The sequence below is a fragment of the Epargyreus clarus genome, unplaced genomic scaffold (assembly GCF_041222505.1).
Source record: "Epargyreus clarus isolate Ecla_fem2 unplaced genomic scaffold, WU_Ecla_fem_2.2 ptg000034l, whole genome shotgun sequence".
In the NCBI taxonomy this organism is placed as follows: Eukaryota; Metazoa; Arthropoda; class Insecta; order Lepidoptera; family Hesperiidae; genus Epargyreus; species Epargyreus clarus.
Window position 1 is genome coordinate 10,995,393 of NW_027332239.1, and position 21,031 is coordinate 11,016,423.

Here is a 21,031-nt window from a genome sequence, read left to right on the forward strand (position 1 = left end):
TGCGAAGCAGATCGCCGTTAAACCCTTGATAATTTAACGAATATCATTATTTGTAAGTAAGCATACTTAATTAAGAATATCATTTAAAAAACTAATAAGGTAGGAAGAAATCGCAATTATAACACCGCTTATAGACGCTAAATAAAATAATACACTTGATCCGGTTTGGGTGGAGCATGGTCGGAGAAAGTGGCTATGTTTTTGAATGTGTTATGAACGAAAATTATCGTGACGAGATTATTGATCTCATTCAAAACAAAAATGTATTAGAAATGTTCACCAAAGTAGTTCCAGATTATGATATTCATTTACAGGGCATATATAACTTTTTATGTAGAAAACACTGCCTAAAGTGACGGAAAAACCGTTACGCTCGAAATATTAGAAAAGTTAATCTAGTAGTGTAGAGTAAAGAGCAAACTTTTTATTCGTAAGATTTAATTGTGTAAAGAGAGTTGCTTAAAAAGATCACTGAAGTAACTATAATATAATAAAATTGACTTGGTTAATATGTTAAAAGATATTATATGCTCTTATTTAATTTATTTAAACAAAAAATAAATGTATAACGCATTTAAACATATTCAAATTTATACAAATCAGTCTAATACATATTGCTGAATATATTTAAATTTAACAACATATAAGTATTAATAATTTAAACCATATTCAATAACGCGGCATCGTGGAAATAGCTATTAAATGTAACAAAATACACAACAGATTTTTCACCTTGTGAAATTTAATGTCGAATCTTGAACTGTCCTTGGTGCCCTTGATACGTTTACTGAACTTACGTTACTGGGCAGACTGACTCAGAACGTATTATTGCCATTTAAATGTCGGTTCCGTTATGTAATGCATTACTTTCCACTTAACTGGCCTATATTTTTTTGACAAGGAGAAGGATATAAAAATATACTTTGATATATTAGTATTTAAAAATATTAAATAACATTATACAAAGCCATCAAAATAATAGCTCTTCTACGGATATCATAATTGGGTAATGGCTGGAGTCTACAAGCGTAACCCGGTTATATGTTACCCGTAAATATCTTGTTTATATGGTTCACGAAAAGTTTAGTCAGTAGACTTGAGTGAAAGTGTTATTGCATGTGCCATTTAATAAACTTAAATGCATATTCACTTATAAAGACGTAAGAAAAACATTATCTTTTAGAAAACAAAGCCACACACAAAGAAACGGTTTATTCATTTAAACCTGTGATATGCCGAAGTCGTCAAATAAAAAATAATAAAATATAATTATTATAGTTAAGGCCCATAAATACCTATAATGTCAAATGTCAATGTAAATAAAGACAAGTTGATATTATTTACTAAAATTTAGAAGAAAATTAAAACTAAGCATAATCGTAGCATCTAAACTTGGTCACCGGGGCGTATTGCCGCCCTTTGAGCACTAAATTGGAAATCCTCGTGCGCCCGTAATTACTTTGGCTTCGAACCGGAACAAAGCATCGCAAACACCGCTTTACACAGAGAATTTACTAAGAACTTCTGTATAGGTTTCAAATTGAGCACTTTATTTGTATTGTTAGGCTCTTTATTATATTTTTTTAAGTTTGAATTAAATGTATGGAAACTTACAGCGAGTAAGTGGAATGCGAGTAATTTATCGTAAAAAAATCGTCTAACGCGCTGAAGTAACTTCAATGTTGAAGTCAGATTTAACTTTTACATACATAGAAAGTAACAAAGCAAGTTAAATAAAAGCTTGTTAAATTTTCGGTACGAAAGACCTACGGAATTGTCGGTGATAACGATAATAATGAGATCTTAAATTAGTCTGCAGGGTTTCTATACAGAGTTTTTCTAGGGAACAAGTTGCAGGGAAGGGTGCCATATAAATCAAAGCCTATGCGTGTTGGCGACCACGGTAAATAACCTTAGCGACTGCTACCCATCTTTTGTGCTTTACTTAACTTCTACTTTATCCATGGGAAAGAGATTGGATATCCACTCGTCAAATAAATTCGTGCAAATACGGTGGAATAATTCGTACCATATACCAAACCAAGTATGCTTTGTTGGGGAAATACTGTGCACAAAACACAAGCATAGTAAGTCATCCTTTATGCAACGTTGAGTTATGGTAATTCTGTTTTTGACTTACCATTGTTGCTGGAAAGTAGAGCGTGCAGACATACGTAATTATGATAATGTGCGTATTATATCAAAATAATGGTCAACACAAATAATTTTTTTTAGCTCCTTCTTTACCTGCAAGTATTGTTCGGTGTTCTAAGTGAATCTTATTTACATACCTATTTTTTTTTATAGAAATGGTTATTTTTGCAAACCGGTAACGCCTCGCCTAGTGGTTAATGTTCACGGTCGTCTATAGACATTTACAGTTCCAGGGGATTTCTCTTGGCATTACGTTCGTGACAACTTTTTGAATATTTTAGAAAATTTAATGTTTTATTATGTTCGTTAACACACATAGTACTTTATTTTTAAATTATTTACACTTACATACGTAATGCATGAGAGGATGCATGGAGATGGAAGCTCTATTTGAAGTTACACATTCAATTCATGTAGGCATGCATCAATATGCTCGTATGGTCCATTAATATCATAAAAGAATCAATTATCAGACTCTTGGGTATCCTTCGTACGAAGCAGACAACTCCTCGATGACAAGTAAAATCTATGACAGAAGAACATTAATTTGCATTTTAGATATGAGTAGCACATCGCCTACCGTGTCAATGTATATTGCTGAGCACGATTTCATGCACCATAATTCCCATTGCAGCTGAATACAAGTCCAATTTGCCTTTACCTTACGCTTTCCGATCAAATGGAGACGCTATTACATCGCACACCCGCTATGAGATGAATCTATAATATATACGGTATTCGTATCACACAGCAGTGTGTCAGCGAAGTTCAGAACGAAATAGCAACAATGTGTAAGTTTACACGAACGATGTTTTGCATACAATCGTATCAAGAACAAATGGACTAAGTAATAGTATTTTGATTTGTATATAGGTCAATCTTACAATCATGTAAAATGTTTAAATGTTCAAAAATTTTAAGCCAGGTAAAGTAAGCAATCGTTGCTGCAATTTCTACTCCATAAAGTGCCGAGATTGAATGTAAAAGACATGACGTGATTTTCGCCCCTGGCTGAGCTTATAGTCGCGATCGACAATGGCTTTCGTTACTGAAATGCCTACTTTACATAATAGTAACGTAACATAGTATTGTTAGTGGTGGCACTATCGCTACATCGTTTTACAAGTTTTATATTTAACTTGCAATGTACGCATGTAAGTATATATGTAGGTTAGTTCGGGTCAAATCTTGCAAATTGAATTTGTCTCGCTTCCCGGTATCCGATGAGCTGAAATTTTGCATGCTTATTTAGATCGGATGAAAATGCAATATTGTTATAATAGCAATGTTTTTAGTTTTTAGGATGTAGTTTTCTTATGCATATGTCACTAAAAGGTTCCGATGCCTGGTCAGGACGACATCTAAATTAAACAATGAATATATGGATTTCTGTTTTTAGATTCAACGTCGTTTTAAGTTCTATGGTCTTTTGACAGAAAGAGTAGAATACATTTTCAATCTATATACTTTAAGTCCTCGTTTACAGCACCAAGTCCATATGATATATATTTATTATGAGATATACTTCAAGGTACCTCTTGATGGTTTCATAACCTTTATATATGGCATATAATAACAAGGAAAATCATAACATACACGTTAGTAATGCACACAATGTCTTTTTTATTGTTATGCTTTACAAATTTAAATGCACGTATGGAGCACTTCGTCCATTTATAATGATAAAACAATGTCATGCCATTTAAGGACATAAAGTATGATATTTATTTATTTAAAATGAGGTGTCCGTTGAAGCTCGCCCTGCATGTATGTATATGATCTCGACAGGATTAAAACGTTAAACCTATGTTTTGCTAATTTGAAAATATTGCTACATCAACATTATCAATTAAATATCAGTTCAAATATGCCCATTATATTAAAATCACAGACAGACATTTCAATTTCATTTATCTATACAGATACAGCGTAAATATTTAAGAATCCTTTTAGCATTGTCAATGAAGTTGAAGGTCGTGATATTAAGTGCAATATTTATAAAATGTTATGGATAGGAATTTCTGTAGTATATGTTACACCAGCTATTACTTCATTGGAGTTGGTATGAGTACATACTAAATAGTTTGCAAAGTTTAGTATGTTCCATAATTCTCATTGTTCCATAATTATCTACTTGTCAGGAAATGACACAATGTTGTTTTAAGAAACTTACAACTACCTTAGGAGTTTGTTTATATATTAAACAATAATTTTAATTATGACAATAAATGTGTTTGCAGGCGTAATAAGCTTTAAAATTATGTCAAAGTGATAAAACAAAATTCGTTAATTATACATCGATTTAACAACTAACTTGGTGTTGTATTGTACAGTCGATCATTGTCTTATTACAAAAGCTTACCGCGATTCAATAAATAATACAGTACAAGGAAGTTGGTCGTGCTACCGCATGGCTATTTGAAATAGTTTTCAGTGTTACTTGTTTGAGTGTTTCTCGGCAGGGAACTAGTCGAGTTTATCATTGTTGGCGGATCTAACGTTCGAGTTAGTGCCGACAATGAATCAAACATCACACTATGTTAATTAATGTTGTTTTATATTTAATTAATTAGACTTTTCTGTTTTATTAATGTAATTCTGAAAGTCTGAACTCTTATTGGAATTAACTCAAACTCATTTACGGGGTTTTGTGGAGAGTCAGTCTCTTAGATGTCTCATATAAGAGAAATACTATATGAGTGCAGAATATAAATCGTAAGTAGGTTACCGATTGCAAATTTAAGTCGCTGTCGCAATGTTTACGACGAAAATCCAACCCATATTTAGATTTAGAGACGAATAGCGCTTTCGTGACTCAACGTAGCGTGAGACAGTGCCTGCCTAATTCGTATAGATCGTGGAATTGTCCACAGGAACGATACGACTGTCCCGTGGCGGACACGTAAGCACACTTAGTCTCTGACTAATGCGTTCACCATAAATCCATGGTGAGAGGACTGTAAGCCCGTGCTCCAGTTCGGACTGGTTGCGCAACCAGTTACGTTCACAATGCACCAAACTCTTCCTAGTGCAATTAAGTGGACACTGTTACAGTTGCATACACTTCGTATACCTACTTAACTAACCATTGCACACGACTCTGAGTATCTACATCAGTTTAATGAATAGAACTTATTATATGGGTTACCTAACTTATGAGCTCAGAATCTTATGAAAAACGGCAGTAAGTAATTACAAATTCCTGACATCTATTTACATAGATAACTCGGAAATCTATTATTCAATTCAGCGGTAATGACATTGAAGGTACACCTTGCACTTTATGTGAGTACATTTTTGGAAGCTTAAAAGATAAACCGGTTGCTATCTCATCTTATACGATGGTATATTGTGGTGATAGAAGCAACATTATAACGGACGAGTGGGGTACCTGGTTCGTTTTTCAGCAGGTGAAACGTAGGTAATTCACACCATATTGTTTTAATATTTATCATTTCAATACTAGACGTAATAAACTGACGTAGTTAAAATTTAACTAACCTATCTAGTTTCCTACGTCTTAGTTACCTAAACCGAAGTGTAAGTATTTTACAATAGAATTTATCAATTTCTTATGTTTAGTTCCAATAATGTCGTAAACACAGCAAACAAACTAAAGACCTGCTAATTCTGTGATTTACTTGCCTTGATTGTTCCAATGTTTGAATTCTTAAGATTTTGAAGAATTCGTATCAGATAACGACTCTACATAATGTAATATAAAATCACCTTCCAATTTCACCAGACTATGCTAAAATTGATCTACTTATGAGGAGGGGAACATCTTGTGTACCAACAACTTGCATGAATGTTGGCTCTGATAAGAAATTATTACTTCATTGCACGACAACCGTGAACGTAGATGCAATGCGTGTAAATTGCGAAAGTTGGAGGCAACCCGAGACGTGCGCGGAAGTCAGCGTCATGTGCAGACGAAAGACAATGAACTACTTTTTAAATTAAACAAGGAAACTAAACATTTTTTTTATCGAACTACACATATTCGCGCAGGTAGATAGAGCAATTATTTAACTTTTATGCTTTATTACTACTAATTACTTTTATTTTATGGCAACTTTGGCATTCAACACGGGGTTCAGTGACTATATTTTTCTCCTATGGTATGGATAAAACTTAGTTAAATCTTTAAGTCTTGATTTATTTAGTTAACAAAGTATAATATGTATTTTAGTTAATAAATATTAAATTAATACTTTTCTTGTAATGCAAAAATTATATGACAATTTAATATAGTATAGATTATGAGACTTACACTTTTGCACTTATACGCACGAATAAACGCGCCGTTTTTTGCAGCCATATAATAATAGCCATACAATAGTCGTATAAGTAAGCAATATACAAGAGTCAAGTGTATCGTGCCCCGTTGTCTCGGGGATCATAAAAATATGAGGAAATAGTCGCAATACTTTTATGAATGGATTAACGTAAAATACTGACTCATAAATCCATATTTTAAGGGAAATATTGCATGTCGTGCGACGTAAAATATATTTTCGATTTATCGTGACTTCATTATCACAATTCCAGTGTATATTTTACAAATAAATTTTATGCGATCATAATTCTTGATATTGCATTTCCTCTTCGGTAATCTACTGCTGAAATTAATGTTTTATGTCGAATATACCAAAAGTAAATTTAAAAGGTGAAATTTTGTGGTTCAGACAACACCTGCGGAAAAGTCAAATTAGTCCTTTTGGTTTTATGTTCAGTAAATGAGTAGATGTCAGATGCCAGGTGGTAGGCGTAAGGAGTAACCGTATTATGAATTTATTAGTCTTTATACATGACTAATTATATACGAGTAAGTTATAATCTATTCCTATATCTATGCGAAGAAAGTTCTGTTTCTATTGCTTGTGTTTATTTGACCTTATCGCTTCGAATTTTCAGTCATGACCGATCATCAGTGATTCCGAAATCATGAATTCCAAAAATATCTTCAGTGTTTTAGTAATGGAAACGTTTCTATTGCTACATGTATACTATGAATATGTTGTTAAAGTATTTAATTTAATTTAGTAGTTGGTTTGATACGATTTCAAACATGTAGACAAACAAACAGACAAACCTTGTAAAAATGTTTTTTATAACTTATACATAGGTAAGTACCTATGTATAAGTTATAAAAAACACTACTTACTACTTTTTTGCAAATTTATTAGAATTCATTAGAAGTACAGACACGCGAAGCTTGTAATCTTATTATATGTGCCTATACATTGTAAACCTGTATACCAGAAGTATGCCTGCTTATATTAAGGTTTCGTGTGATGCAGAACAGCGATTATAAATTCTACTTCAACATTTGCATACAACGTCATGGTGATTGGATTGGTCTCGTATTTCAAACGCAAGTATAGCGTATTGTATAGCGCTATAATCGCACGTGTGCTCGAATGATTTCATTTGAAACTTTCATTGAATGACACAGAAAAGGCTACCAATCTTTACTTAACCGCATTAATAGTAATATTTGTTGGTTACAAATGTGTCTGATAAATAATAACTAGACATATCATCGTATAAGTATGAAGTCCATAATCATCTATCTTCAGTGATGATTAATTTACTGACAACTTTAAATAATAGGTACCTACTTGTTTTAAGGGGCTAACGATTCCTGTGTCGATGCAAAAATTGAGCCAATTAACTTCTACTTTTACACAATTTTTATCATTTATCTACGAATATCAAAACAACGAACCAACATAGAAATTTATATTCTAAAAATCTACTTTCAATTCAAAAGAACTAAAACGATTAAAATTCATTGAAATAATTTAGTACCTGTAACGCCATCTGTTGAAGAAGCAAATAACAAGTAGATACATCAGTGTGACGCACCAAGTCATTGACTTACAATTTTTCACCACAGTATTTGGGTTAGCTAAATACCATAATTGACATTATTACTAGCTACTCAGTATTACAAACTGTAAATATAAAATTTCAAATACATATATTGTGTCATTCGTAATTATTTTACGCAGCAGACGTCGAAAGTCGTTTAGTTGTCCGGTACTTTTTAAAGCATCGATATAGCAATCTCATGACAAATATTTGCATACAAATTTGTTTCAAGTTGACAAATAGATAAAACGTCTCCTAATTTACAAACCAAATCGCGGTGAATGATCGCGTAAACAAGGCAATGGCATTTCACCAGCTTGTAGAAGTTCGATACATTTCACACACACTAGGAGGTCCAAAATAATTGATCTTTTATGACCACAAGGAATACAAGGCACTAAATTTGTCACATAAATACGAATATATTTTTTTTTGGTTTTTATGAAAATACCTGCTTAAAATATTTCGGACCAGGTTTCGTGACCACATAAACAAGTTACTATACGCTAATTTAATGCCATAAAAGTTGGCCTTGATTTGCGTTTTTAGGAGAAGAAAACGAATGCGTGTATTCTCTTTAAGATACGCTTTTTATATACTGTTTATGAATTCATAAACCTTATTTAGTATTATATAACCCGTAGTACCTAACTGGTTTGTAATTATTTCGCAAGACATTTTAACGGTAAGGTTTTTTGGCAGAAAATAATTATAGAATATAAAATAATTGTACACGTTATAACAACATTTATACTGACTAGGTAATTGAAAATAATTATAGTTTTTAAGAATAATGAAATAAATAAAGATTTTTCTTCTTTTTTTTATATATCTAGTCTTACCTTATTTCGACGTATGGTAGAGTCATTAAAAGACAGGTTATTCAATGTAGGTAACATTACTAGTATCGTGAATAGAAAAATAAAGACATCGACACCATGAATAATAAGCCTATAAAAATATTTTTTCTCAGCTATTTAGCTAGTATAGAATTGACAAACTAAACATATACCATGTATTTAAAAAAATGTGCCCACCAACTACAACTGATACCGACCAATTTATTAATTATACCTTTATTATATTTTGGCTACCTAATCATAATCTTAATTATCCCAATATTTTTGAATCTGTGCGTACATTCCGAGTCTCTTTGCATTTTCATTATGCCATACACGTCAATCTGCTTTTAATAATTCAATGGTATACTTTGGTATATATGGAGATCACTTTTACCGTAATTGTCTCCATAATTCGTTATTAGATCCTGCACAAATTATCTAGAAGATTCGACAAGTAGAATGTGAATTCGCTGGGTTATGTTTGTCTTACTAGTCACGCTATTCGATCGATTTTGAGTTTGCCTACGTGGCCGCTTTTAAAGGCTAGCATACCCAAATACAGATTATGGCAAATAGCGAGCAATGCTGCTTGCATTTATGGCCAAAATCGGGATATACATACTGATTTATACATAATATACTCATATAGAATGGTGAGATAAAAATGACTGAAATACCATTTAAAGTTGATCATAAATTCATTGCCACCTTTGATAGGTAGGACTGTAGTCCTATCGAAATGTATCAGTAGTAGTGTTAATTATAAATGACCAAGGACGGTAATATGCATTGAACCTGATGCCAAGTAGCTAACTTGGCATCAGGTTCAATGCATATTGGTTTGTTACTTCTATAAATAAAAATAAAACCCAGGTCAATAGATTACCTAAACGCTGGAGTATCATTAAGTAGTAGATATTTTTTACTCAATATTTCCAACAGCCTATCATAATTCCACGGTTACAAAAACTGGAAACCACAAGTTATTATATTTCACACACACTCATCACTATTTCATAATAGCATTAAAGGTTAAGGTCGAATGGTTATTCTCGATACACTTAAATTGAATATGTGAGCACACTGCTACCCATAGTGTTTATTACAGTCTTAGATATTTATCCATCAAACTCTATCAATATATAACGTTCAAGAGGGTTCTAATACACCAATATGTCTCCATGTCGCAAAAGATGAAACACAAATATTTAACTTTTACCTAACATCCTCATGAAAAGGAATTTAGGTATGTTAAAGTACTTGTTTAGCATAAAAGTAAAATTTTACTCATGAACTTTTTCGTTCATCTGTATCAAAGTCAGTCTTAATGAATTTATATTCACAAATGAAAAATGAGAAAATACTACCTAAATAAGTCACATAGCCGAATAAACAGTTTTTAAGACTGCAAACAAAATTATTTTAAATACTTGAAGAAAGTTAACCTAAAATCTATACGTATATTTATGTACAGAACGACTTTTGACCCTGTTGTTTTCGTTTGCACACATAATTATGTAGCGGGTATCTACAATAAAGATACCTGCAATTGTTCTTCTAAGTATTTAATTATTAACCGGGGATAAATTAAGCATCAATTGCATAAGTGTTTTCATTTATGTGTATAAAATGTATATCGAATGATCTGTACTATTATATTATTTTATACTAATATACTTATTATAGAAGAAATATTTATTTTATTGCAATCTATAAATTATATAACTACAGAACCGATTTTTAACATTATTTCACCATTAGAAAGCTACCCTATGCAGAAGAAGTAACATACACAATATTTAAGTAAGCATAGGTGTTAGACTGAAATATCGATATTTATAAAGCAGGGATGAAAGCAGGTCAGAAGAACAAGCATTATAGAACTGCTTTATCCGCGTGCGCTGACATATTAATACTTATAAAAGAAAATCACTATCAACGAGATAATTTTGAGATATTTATATATATTGAGATTTGCATTATATTACAGCGTATTAAATGGAGATGGATGCATAGTTTATGAGAATACCTAGAGATTATCGTTATTGCGTCACCTATGCGAAGAGGCAGAAATCTTCTGCCGTGCTAGGAAGTTATAATCTTTTGTTACGATAACTTGATAAAATTGAAGATGATCTATAATATGAACTGTGTGTAGATTGAATAACATGTCGTCGTAGGTAATCGTATAATCGTAGGTAATTGTATAAGGCTTTATATAATATAAAATTAATAAGATAGGTGACACAATTAAATTTAATGTAGATTTCACTCAACCTTCAAGTATATTACTTATAATTTTAAAAGAAAGGTCTCAATCTTGTATGTTAGAATGTTAACGATGGGTATTAAGGATTAATATTTCAATTTCTTCATAATTACCGGATTTGAAAATGACGTTTAACGGCATCAGAATTTTCATAATGTTAACAGAAGTTTTCGGGTCCTCTAAGTATTTTTTACTAATTAAGTATGTATTTGAATAAATTGCAAAAGGTCAAAGCCATTAATATACATCCGTGATTTGACAAATATTTCTTCATGGTAAACTCACAAAAACAATTACCGGAGAGCTGTTAAATAAATACCAGACTCCATTCTAATAAAAACTACAGAGTGTCTAGCTAAAAAGCTATAATGAACTGTCACTGTTACTATGTCTATCGAATCATGATCTAATATGCATTTCTTATTTATTTAAGCCTTGAGAAATACTTTCATACTCTCGAATTAGCATTATTGTTCGCATATTATTATATTATACCAACTAGTATTTTTACTAGAAACAAAAAGCCTCCGATTTAATAACTATTTTTATCCGTTAAGCCGTTTACTAACATATACGTTTGAAATATATTACCCTCCGCAATCGGGTAAAAATAAATGGCCGTAATTACCAAAGTATGTCTATGAAGTAAGTAATTTTGAAAAATCTCACAAATTTCCTTATAAGCAGGTATTTTAACAACCACACTTAAATTATGATTTAGGTACTTACGGAAATTTACAGTACCATAATATCATGTATTGAAAATTATGACTACACTGTGTAGAAGTAGGTAATATGGAGAGACGCTAATTATATTCATTGTTTTTACTTTAAAACATGACTGTCCCCGCTCCGCTACTTTACCTAATCTGCCGAAACTTTTTACTTAATTTGCATTGCATTTTTATCCATATTTGATACGTGCAGAAAATTACGTATAAACAAGTCTATTCGAATTGAATTGCAGTTTTTGTCAAAATAATAAAATGTAGAAAAAATGCAAGCCATTGGATAGATCAAGCGTGCTTTTTAACATTATTAGCTTGGTTGTATGTATGTAACTAAGTAACGGAATCTTTGAACCCGATTTCTATCCACTTTGAACGTTCAGTTTTAGTTTCAATAACTGTTATAGCGTGATTATTAGTTTTAAAAATAATAGTGTTATTTCCCTATAACTCAAATGTTCAACTGATGGGTGGGGTGCTCCATTTATCAGTTTTCGAAAAGCGCCCCATAACTTTTTCCACAATTATACCTACTAATTTCTGTTCCTCAAGTGATTCCTAGATTGAAAATTATTTTCTACTTTTAGTTGATTTTATCATAAAAGCGTGTTTTTCAGTTTTTTAAACTATATTTATTATTTTTGCTCCCCGTTTCATCAACAGGCTGTCCACAGTAGTGTCACGTAACGGATGTCTGTCACATCGCTCATCGTTAGCCCACACGCTTTTTTGTGACAGCTTATACCTCTAACATTCAAAGCATAATGAGTCTACATACAAATATATAAGGTGATCGATCGAGATACGCTAGATGTTAAATATTAACTTCCCCCCTAAAACTTAAAAGTACCCGATTTTACATAAGATGCCTTGTTAGATTTAGGCTAGCCAGAACATTGCATTATCACCATATTTACATACGATTAAAATCGACGCAGCAGTTTCATTAGGATATCAGTGCGAGCATAAAGATGGACAAGCAAACAATTTTAAAACAAGTTTAAATGATTAGATTTCGTGTAAATAGTAACTGTTATATGTAAGGCCATTACTGAATTCAATTAAATATCCCAGTAAAGATGTATGCCGTAATTAACTAGTTTCCTTAATTGTGTTGATGATGCGTATCTTGCCCAACTCTAAATTGGCATTGACCTGGTATTCTACCTTATAACCAAAACATAAAATTGACGTCATCATCATGACTTGTTCTAGGGATTCCTTCGACTTGTCTAATATATTTTTTCCAATTTCATGTATTTTTCGAATTATCCAAAATAATAAATTGCAGGATAATAAAAAGCTTATTGTCTATTATTGTATTGGCTATGTTATTGGGTAGGACAATGTCACATTGAAACCCAAAAAATGTGTCTTTATAACATTAATTAGATACTTTGTATACAGTATTTTAATTTACATTATAAGGTCAAATAATAGAGACTTATAAATACCGATCGAAAAAAGGCAAGTACAGTCATTTTAACTCGAACTTTACATATACCTGTGTATAAAACACTAGCAGAAAACTTTGTACCGCCTCAAAATCTATTTATCAAATATATTTAATATAAAATATAGCCTATGTTACTCGTGGATAATGTAGCTTTCGAATGGTGAAAGAATTTTTAAAATCGGTCCAGTAGTTTTTGAGCCTATTCATTACAAACAAAGTTTTCCTCTTTATAATATTAATATAGAAGTATAGAGTAATAACCATAGATGTTGTTGTGGTACGAATTTCGGATAACCACGCCTTGGGTCCGGGTTAAAATAGTAAGCTATCTTTTAGAAAGCTATCTTCTAGGGTTGATTAAAGATGACCATGGACGGCAGTCAAATCAAGGTCGTTTGATAGAAAATATATTGGTTAATGTTAACCGCGCTGTGTAAGGGAGCTAGTAAAACAGGAGCTACGGAATCAACTGTGATGCAAGGTAAGAAAGATACAGTAATGCAATTACTGACACGAGATGCATTCTATTAAGGCTCTTGGCCACACACGACATGTCCGAGATCTTTAATAATTGATGTACGAAGGAAAATGATAAAAAACTTATAGTTCTTAGCTAAGCAGTATGGTAGGCAAACTTTTGTGGTTCTATTCTCTTATTTGGGCGATGAAAGCATCACGCAGTAGTTTTAGATAGACAATTTATTATTTTATTAGAGCTAGCAACTTTTCTAACAGAAAAAAATACAATGTTTAACAAGTTTCACTGTTATTTGTCGTTTGTCTATTAAAACTTGAACATTTCGACTGCTACGTCAACTGATACGGTGAATGCACATTTCTGATACGCATGCATCTAAGGTTGATAAGTGCAATGAGCTTTTTTGCATTAGAACCTGGACCAGCCAGGATCAAAGTTGATAGACCACTGCACGTATACCTACTTATTAGTCTAATAAGACTAACTACTAAAATATTCCTATTGTAAACTAAGTGAATAACACGATAACATGCGGCCTTTCCAAAAATGCTGTCAAATATGTGTATCGATTCACTTTTCAAGCACCCACCATACGCCAGTCATTAACTGGTTGGCGATAGTGAAATCACATTCACGATTGTGTCACTAAAAGTAAAAGTGGTACTACTACCAGCCGATCCGAAGTATTTTATAATATGCCTTCGTATGCATAATCATGGTCGATATAGGGTTAACAAGCTCAATTTATTTGTCGCAGTTTTAATACTGTAGTCATCTAAATATTCTTGTGTGATTCTGATATTCAATAGGGAATTTTGCGTTCTTTAAAAAGTAAAAGATTTAAATAATAAATTAGTAGATATTCATAAACTGTTTTATACTCTGATAATACATTAGGAGCATCTTAAAATACCTTGAAAATAGACTCGTAAGCCAATAGAAATTCGACTCAATAAACCCAAATAAAATGCAAACTTAATCTAAAATATATTAAATAAGCAACGTACATAACATAAATAATTGCCTTTTTACAAGAGTATGATAATAATATTCTTATTTGCATACCAAAAACATAAAATCCTCTAAACTTTTTGTCATTTTGTATAGATATATGGGTTTACCTTACTGACCTCGGAGTATAATAGAGGACTCAATAAAAATCACATATACATAAACATAAAGATATTTTCTAAACTGCTAATATTTGAAATTTTTAGGTAAGAATTACAATTATTGCATAAATAGGTGCATTTACGGGTGCCATGAGCGTAAGCTCCAATAAATTCTATCTTTTTCAAAAGGAAGGGTTTTTTTTTAATAGAGCTTTTATTATATTTATAGTTTTAACAGCCCTAGTGCCTATGTCACTGAATGGAATTTCAAATGAGTGCAAAAAATGCAACTGTTTTCGATCACCTTGATAGTGCTAGGCATTTAAGATCAGACTTTATGTTTAGAAATATTTATATCAAACAGGTTTTATTTAGAATTAATATTTCATAATTAAATTTCTCAATTGGTTCCAGATATTAAGGATTTTGTAACGACCTTGAAGGTGATTAGTGAAAATGTATGTTTTATTTATTAGTCTTCTACACGTCACTTAGCAGTAGGTAAGTATATAAACGGCAATAAAATCTAAATAGGTCTACAACAACGCTTGAAAATTTGAAATAATATTTCAAATACGGTGTATTTTTAATACTTTAAATTTTTAAAAGTTAGTACCGGCCCATTCTAGACATTTCTATGTGAGGCCAGTCAAATAAGACAATGTTATGGGTCGCTATTGAAGACTTAATTCAATATGATAATCCAGTAAGACAATACCGAGTAGGGGCTGAGATGAGTCGAATATGGGCCGACAACAAAAGTGCGCTTCCGAAATTTAATTCAAAACATACGTTAATAATTGGACCGGGTAATGTTTTGATTACCTGAACTAGTATCAGCGTTGAAAGAGGATCGCACGAGATTTAAAAACTTTTGACACTTGATTAATGTACTGTACTTATTGTACTCATCAAATTATTTAATAACCTGAAGTTTATATCACATACTTTTATATGTACTCATTATAAAATAATCTAAGGGATGTGGCTCAAATAAAACCGTATTTGATATTCCTGTTAGGACATAATCCATATGTAATATACATTATAAAACCCTACGAGGTCCACGTCGGATATGGCGGTTATCAATTGCCTGACTCGAAATAAAGATTTGTGTTTAATCATTTTGTTAAATAATTCAAACATGTTTCTAACATAATAAGTATAGCCAATAATAATTAGGTACAATTAGTTTGTGGTAAAAACTACACATATAAGTAGATAAATTGCCTTTCGATTGACATCTGAATGGAATTCGTGTTCGACTGCGGTAGGGAACCATATTTTAGTAATGGTGGTATTGTGTTAGCATGCGTGGCCTAGTCGTTAACGTTAGATGTGTGTGCGTGCGTGTGATATATAAACATAATAACCTACATATTTTGTACATGTTATATATATAGTAAATATATGAGGTGTCTGTGTAGATTAGCCCCGTTCTAACCGTGGGTGTCGAAGGAGCCCACTAAAAGTTTAATCCAAGAAGGTGTGCAACGAGTCCTTCTTGGGAAGACATTTATCTACAGCTATCATTGAAACGCACTAAATCACAGAGACTCTAGTAAAAAGGTCGGTGCTCTACCAGTCCATCCGTATCTACCAGTCAGTTATCAATTAGAATAAGATATATTATTATATGTGCCATTAGTTAATTATACTATGTAATTTATTGTACATTTAATAATTAAATTATAATTTAAAGTAACAGTCTACATAATAATATAATACGTGTTACGCATACAGCATTACCGAAACAACTTTTACGTCGACATCCGCATGTGAAAATAAAAATAAGTGTTATAACTTCTTAACGATGTCAGTAATAAACCGAGTAAGTAGTGTTAAAACATCTACTTTACTTATCTTTATATATATATTTCTTATGTGCGTGTGTATGTCACTGAACTCCTCCTAAACGACTGGACTGATTTCGATGAAATTTGTTGCGTGTGTTCAAGGGGACTTGAGAATGGTTTAGATTCACAATTTAGTCCGTGGGAAAAGGTTTTTTTAATTAATTTTTAATTCGTAAGTAGTTGTTGATTTTGGAATGTTTCACATTGGATTCGACAGACTTCGCTACCATCGCAGTTTCAAATATTATATAAATTTATTTATATGGCAACAAAACGGTTGCTGGGTCAGCTAGTTAAATATATAATTCTATATATTTCGCTTTAAGTATATAAAGATTTTTTGTATAATTTTCTACGACGGAAATTAATACTAAATACCTAGTAGGTATGTGTGCGTTTTTTCTTTCGTAGTACGCATGTAAAATATGACACAGTTAAAATTTACGGAAATAGCTAACATGGTATCTCATGAATTCTTATGCAAGATGAACGCAATATAGACAAGTAACATAATGATCTCTGCATATGTGTTGATGACAGAAGGGTTAACTTAGGTCGGATCTTGTGAAATGATCTCGTTAATCTTAAATGAATTTGGTTAACATTAGATTGCTCTTAGTATCATCTCCTTACGACGAAGGTATATTAAGTATGCATAGTTAAATAGGGTGGAATTGATTTAGAAGTTCTTTGAGCGATAACTGAATTCGGATCCTATCTTACTTATATAGGATGTCATATATATAATTCAGCTATCACTCATAGAATCGCGCGTGAGGGGGAAATTACTAGGGCGAAATTTTAATGTGTGCGACCGTCACACGAAATCAACAGGTTCAATGACCTTTGATCGCGCTCTCTACTAAAGTACATAATATTGCTGTAAACTTATTTAGTCCAAATACCACTACTATTTAATGAAATTTCATATCCGATCATTTGTGTGAAAATTATTTTCATGAATATCAATAATCGTTCTGAGATTTTAATAATAGCCTTTGTTCACATAATTAAATATTATAATTATTTTTAGTCACTTGAAATGAAGTAGATATTAGGTAAATTGTAATTGGTGTACGGTTAAAATTAATATACCTTATACACAGAATATTTTTAAATCAAATATAACGGCCATGAAATTAGAATATTACGCCTATTTAAATAGTTTAATAGTTACCGATACCTGTCATTAACGTCTATATTAATTTTCTATTTAAATGTTACTCACCGACGTCTCGACCGTTGTTAGAACTTTTTTGTGCATTGGCCAGCAAAACTATCGACATCAGAATTACACTGGGAATTTTATTAGCCAAAAACAACTTCATTATGAATTCACAACTTTCGACAAATACAAACAAATCAAAAATGAATCGTAACCAGCACAGAACGAATTGGGCGCAGGCTAATATGAAAGAAAAATAAAAATGTATTCGAATTTAGAATCTCGATTTCATTTTCGCGCGGGCGAGAGTAGCCGCGGTCGAGGGGCGCGTGCGGCGCGGCCTTTGAAATGTGGTTACTGAGATGAGGCGACGCTTGCGCAGGTGCGTAGATCAGCGGAGAAATAATTCGCGGCTTCTTACACTGACCCACTGATCACTTACTATATATAACGCGCTATTATTATTAGCACTTCTGTTGCTCGTCTTCAGTAATGTGGAACTTGTTTTACCGCAAATGTTTAACTTAACGACTCACAAGATGGGACCTGCATAATCTATCTGTCCACCAGTTTAAAAAATAAAAATACCTTGTGATACACAGGAATTACTGATGGTACCTGATTATTACTATTTGCAATAGAAATCACAGAATTTGCCTTCCATATCATGTTCATGAAATAGACGATACAACTTGTTTTGAGACTCATTGGAGCGTTAACCTAGCGGTATGTGAAGTACCTTTTTTTTATCGAGGGGGAAACCTTCAAAAGGTACCCGACGACGTGGGAGCGACGTCGAGTTATGTGGGATTTTTCGCTCCTCCCAAACCATCTGGAGTTCACGACAATATGCGACCACACATACCGCCGTCCTTCCCGGGGTCGCTTACTGGATGGTTCGAGCTCCCACTCTTGCCGCCCGCAACCCTGGAAGCCCCCTTTTAGTCGCCTCTTACGACAGGCAGGGGATACCGTAGCCCTTTTCTAGTCCCGGAACTACAGGGACATGCCAAGGACATGCTTTATGTACATGTAGCGTAAATTAGATTTTTAAACACTTACAAAGTAATTTTAGGATAATATGTACCTAAATGTTACGTATATAAATATTTTTTCTCCTGAAATTACACGTACGCGTCAGTCTTTTTAAATTGATGAAGTCGCAGGCAAAATCTAGTATGTTACAATAATTGAAACAAAATGTAATAAATACTGTAATAATTATAACGTAAAATCCAGATATTAATATAGGTACACTTACCTAGTTAGAAGAAATGGTTACCTGCCAGTAAATTACAATAAATCATAAGTAAATTAAACAATTGTATTATACCATGCTGAAATAAAATGCATGGGTCTTAATTAGGAATTACCAAAGGTTTTCAACTCCGCGCTGACTTCCAATGAGTCCTGCTTCGTAATCTCATTAACAGTGTTTTAATTTTTGTTATACCGAGATAGTTAAGAAAAGTTGTAGCAGTGCCCAAAAATAATTAGAGAAAGAATAAGACGAAGACTTCTAAGGAATCTTCTTTTTTTGCAGAAAATTAAATAGGACAATATATAATTAATAAATCATACCTATTCGTAGACACACACTATTTATGTTAATTGTTTAACGTCACTGAATTGATAATACAACACTACTAATTACTATATATTTGGAATTAAACAAAAACAATAACCATATCTTTTTCTTCACAATCTAAAATACGCGGGAAATAGTTATTACTCCAAGACGAGAAAACAGGAAACAAACTGAAATTGTTTCCACATACTAACTATACTTAGGAATAACACGAAAATTATGTTTAAGTTTTAGAAACTTTGAACTGTCTACCTATAACGGTTCAATTCTTGGTTTCTGAATTAGTGAAATCTCAATTACTGAAAAATAGCGGTTTCTTGTATGATCATTTATTTTTATTTTCCTTTTTTTCTTATAGCGGCCACCATTATAGATACTCTGTAAAAAAATTAAGTGTCTATGACACACGGACTTAGCAATAGGGTTCCGTTTCCCCTATGCATACGGAACCATCAACAAAAAGTTCTTATTGATGCTTGAGCTGATGATGTGATGTGATGAATCCAATATGCTCTTACACGTTAACATGAGCGTAAAAAGCGAAAAAACAAAAAATCTTTAACGGTATGCCGTAGTATGCTACAGTCTAGGTATTCCGGATATAGGTCAGTAAAAAAGGGTCCTCCTATTAAAATATCTTCTATGCCAAGGGGGATTAGATCCAGAATTCAATGGGATTTGAACCTCGGACCCCCAGTTATAAAAGGCTGTAAATAACCAACTCGGTACTCTACTCGATGATTGTTCGTCCGTGGAATGTAGACGATATAGCTTCCTAGTTCCTATATAGATTACTATACTCTTTGGATATAGCTATATGCAACGAGACGTTCTTCAGCGCGAACTAATGGATTTCGCATCTCATGCGCAGCGTTTACATACTTGTCGCTGAACATAATCGTACGCGTGTATCTGAATCCGGTTTAAGTAAAAACGTTTGTATTTTTTGTCATTTTACAATAATACCTATCACGTTTTTCTTCGGCCTTTGGATTTTTGGAGTTTACTCCTTAAGAAACGATTTGAGTTATAAGGCCCGGTACGGAAATTTTATGAGTAAAATCAAGTGTAACACGAAAAGTTGAGGCGTAACGTAGAAAGAGACAAACATATATACCTGTAGGATTGAACGTGTAAAAGAATGAGATGGAATACATTACACAGCGTATCTCATTCTCGGGGTCTCCTCTTTGCGCGATACTTCGTAGTCTCACTGTATAGTTCACTACCTCCAGTCTGAGAGTTGAATGTGTGCGTATGTTTGTACGTGTGTGTTGCGCGCTAGATATGGTACAACTATTGATGCGGTGTTTTCACGATTCATAACTCATGTAACTTCCGAAGTTCACGTATCGTATTTTAGTTACCACAAACCTATAATTACAGTATTTAAGAATGATATATATAATTCAAAGTGAAAGAAATCAATCATCAAAAAATTGGATTTGTATAAATTGAACACAATTATTATTATTATTATTTATATTATTTTGTAACATACTTTAT

At 32.5% G+C, this 21,031-nt stretch overlaps 1 protein-coding gene across 2 annotated transcripts in view; it reads right to left on the reverse strand.

Moving 5' to 3' along the window:
- The window catches only part of LOC140755729 (uncharacterized), a 72,150-nt gene extending 53,808 nt beyond the window's left edge, over window positions 1-18,342 (reverse strand). The window contains exon 1 of one of the 2 annotated variants that reach the window (XM_073091030.1): window positions 18,001-18,342. In XM_073091030.1, the coding sequence (XP_072947131.1) occupies window positions 18,001-18,100 (100 nt within the window). In that variant the 5' untranslated portion in view covers window positions 18,101-18,342. The remainder of the gene's footprint in view (window positions 1-18,000) is intronic. The other variant, XM_073091031.1, reaches the window with a different exon arrangement.
- Between the last annotated feature and the right edge of the window lie 2,689 nt (window positions 18,343-21,031).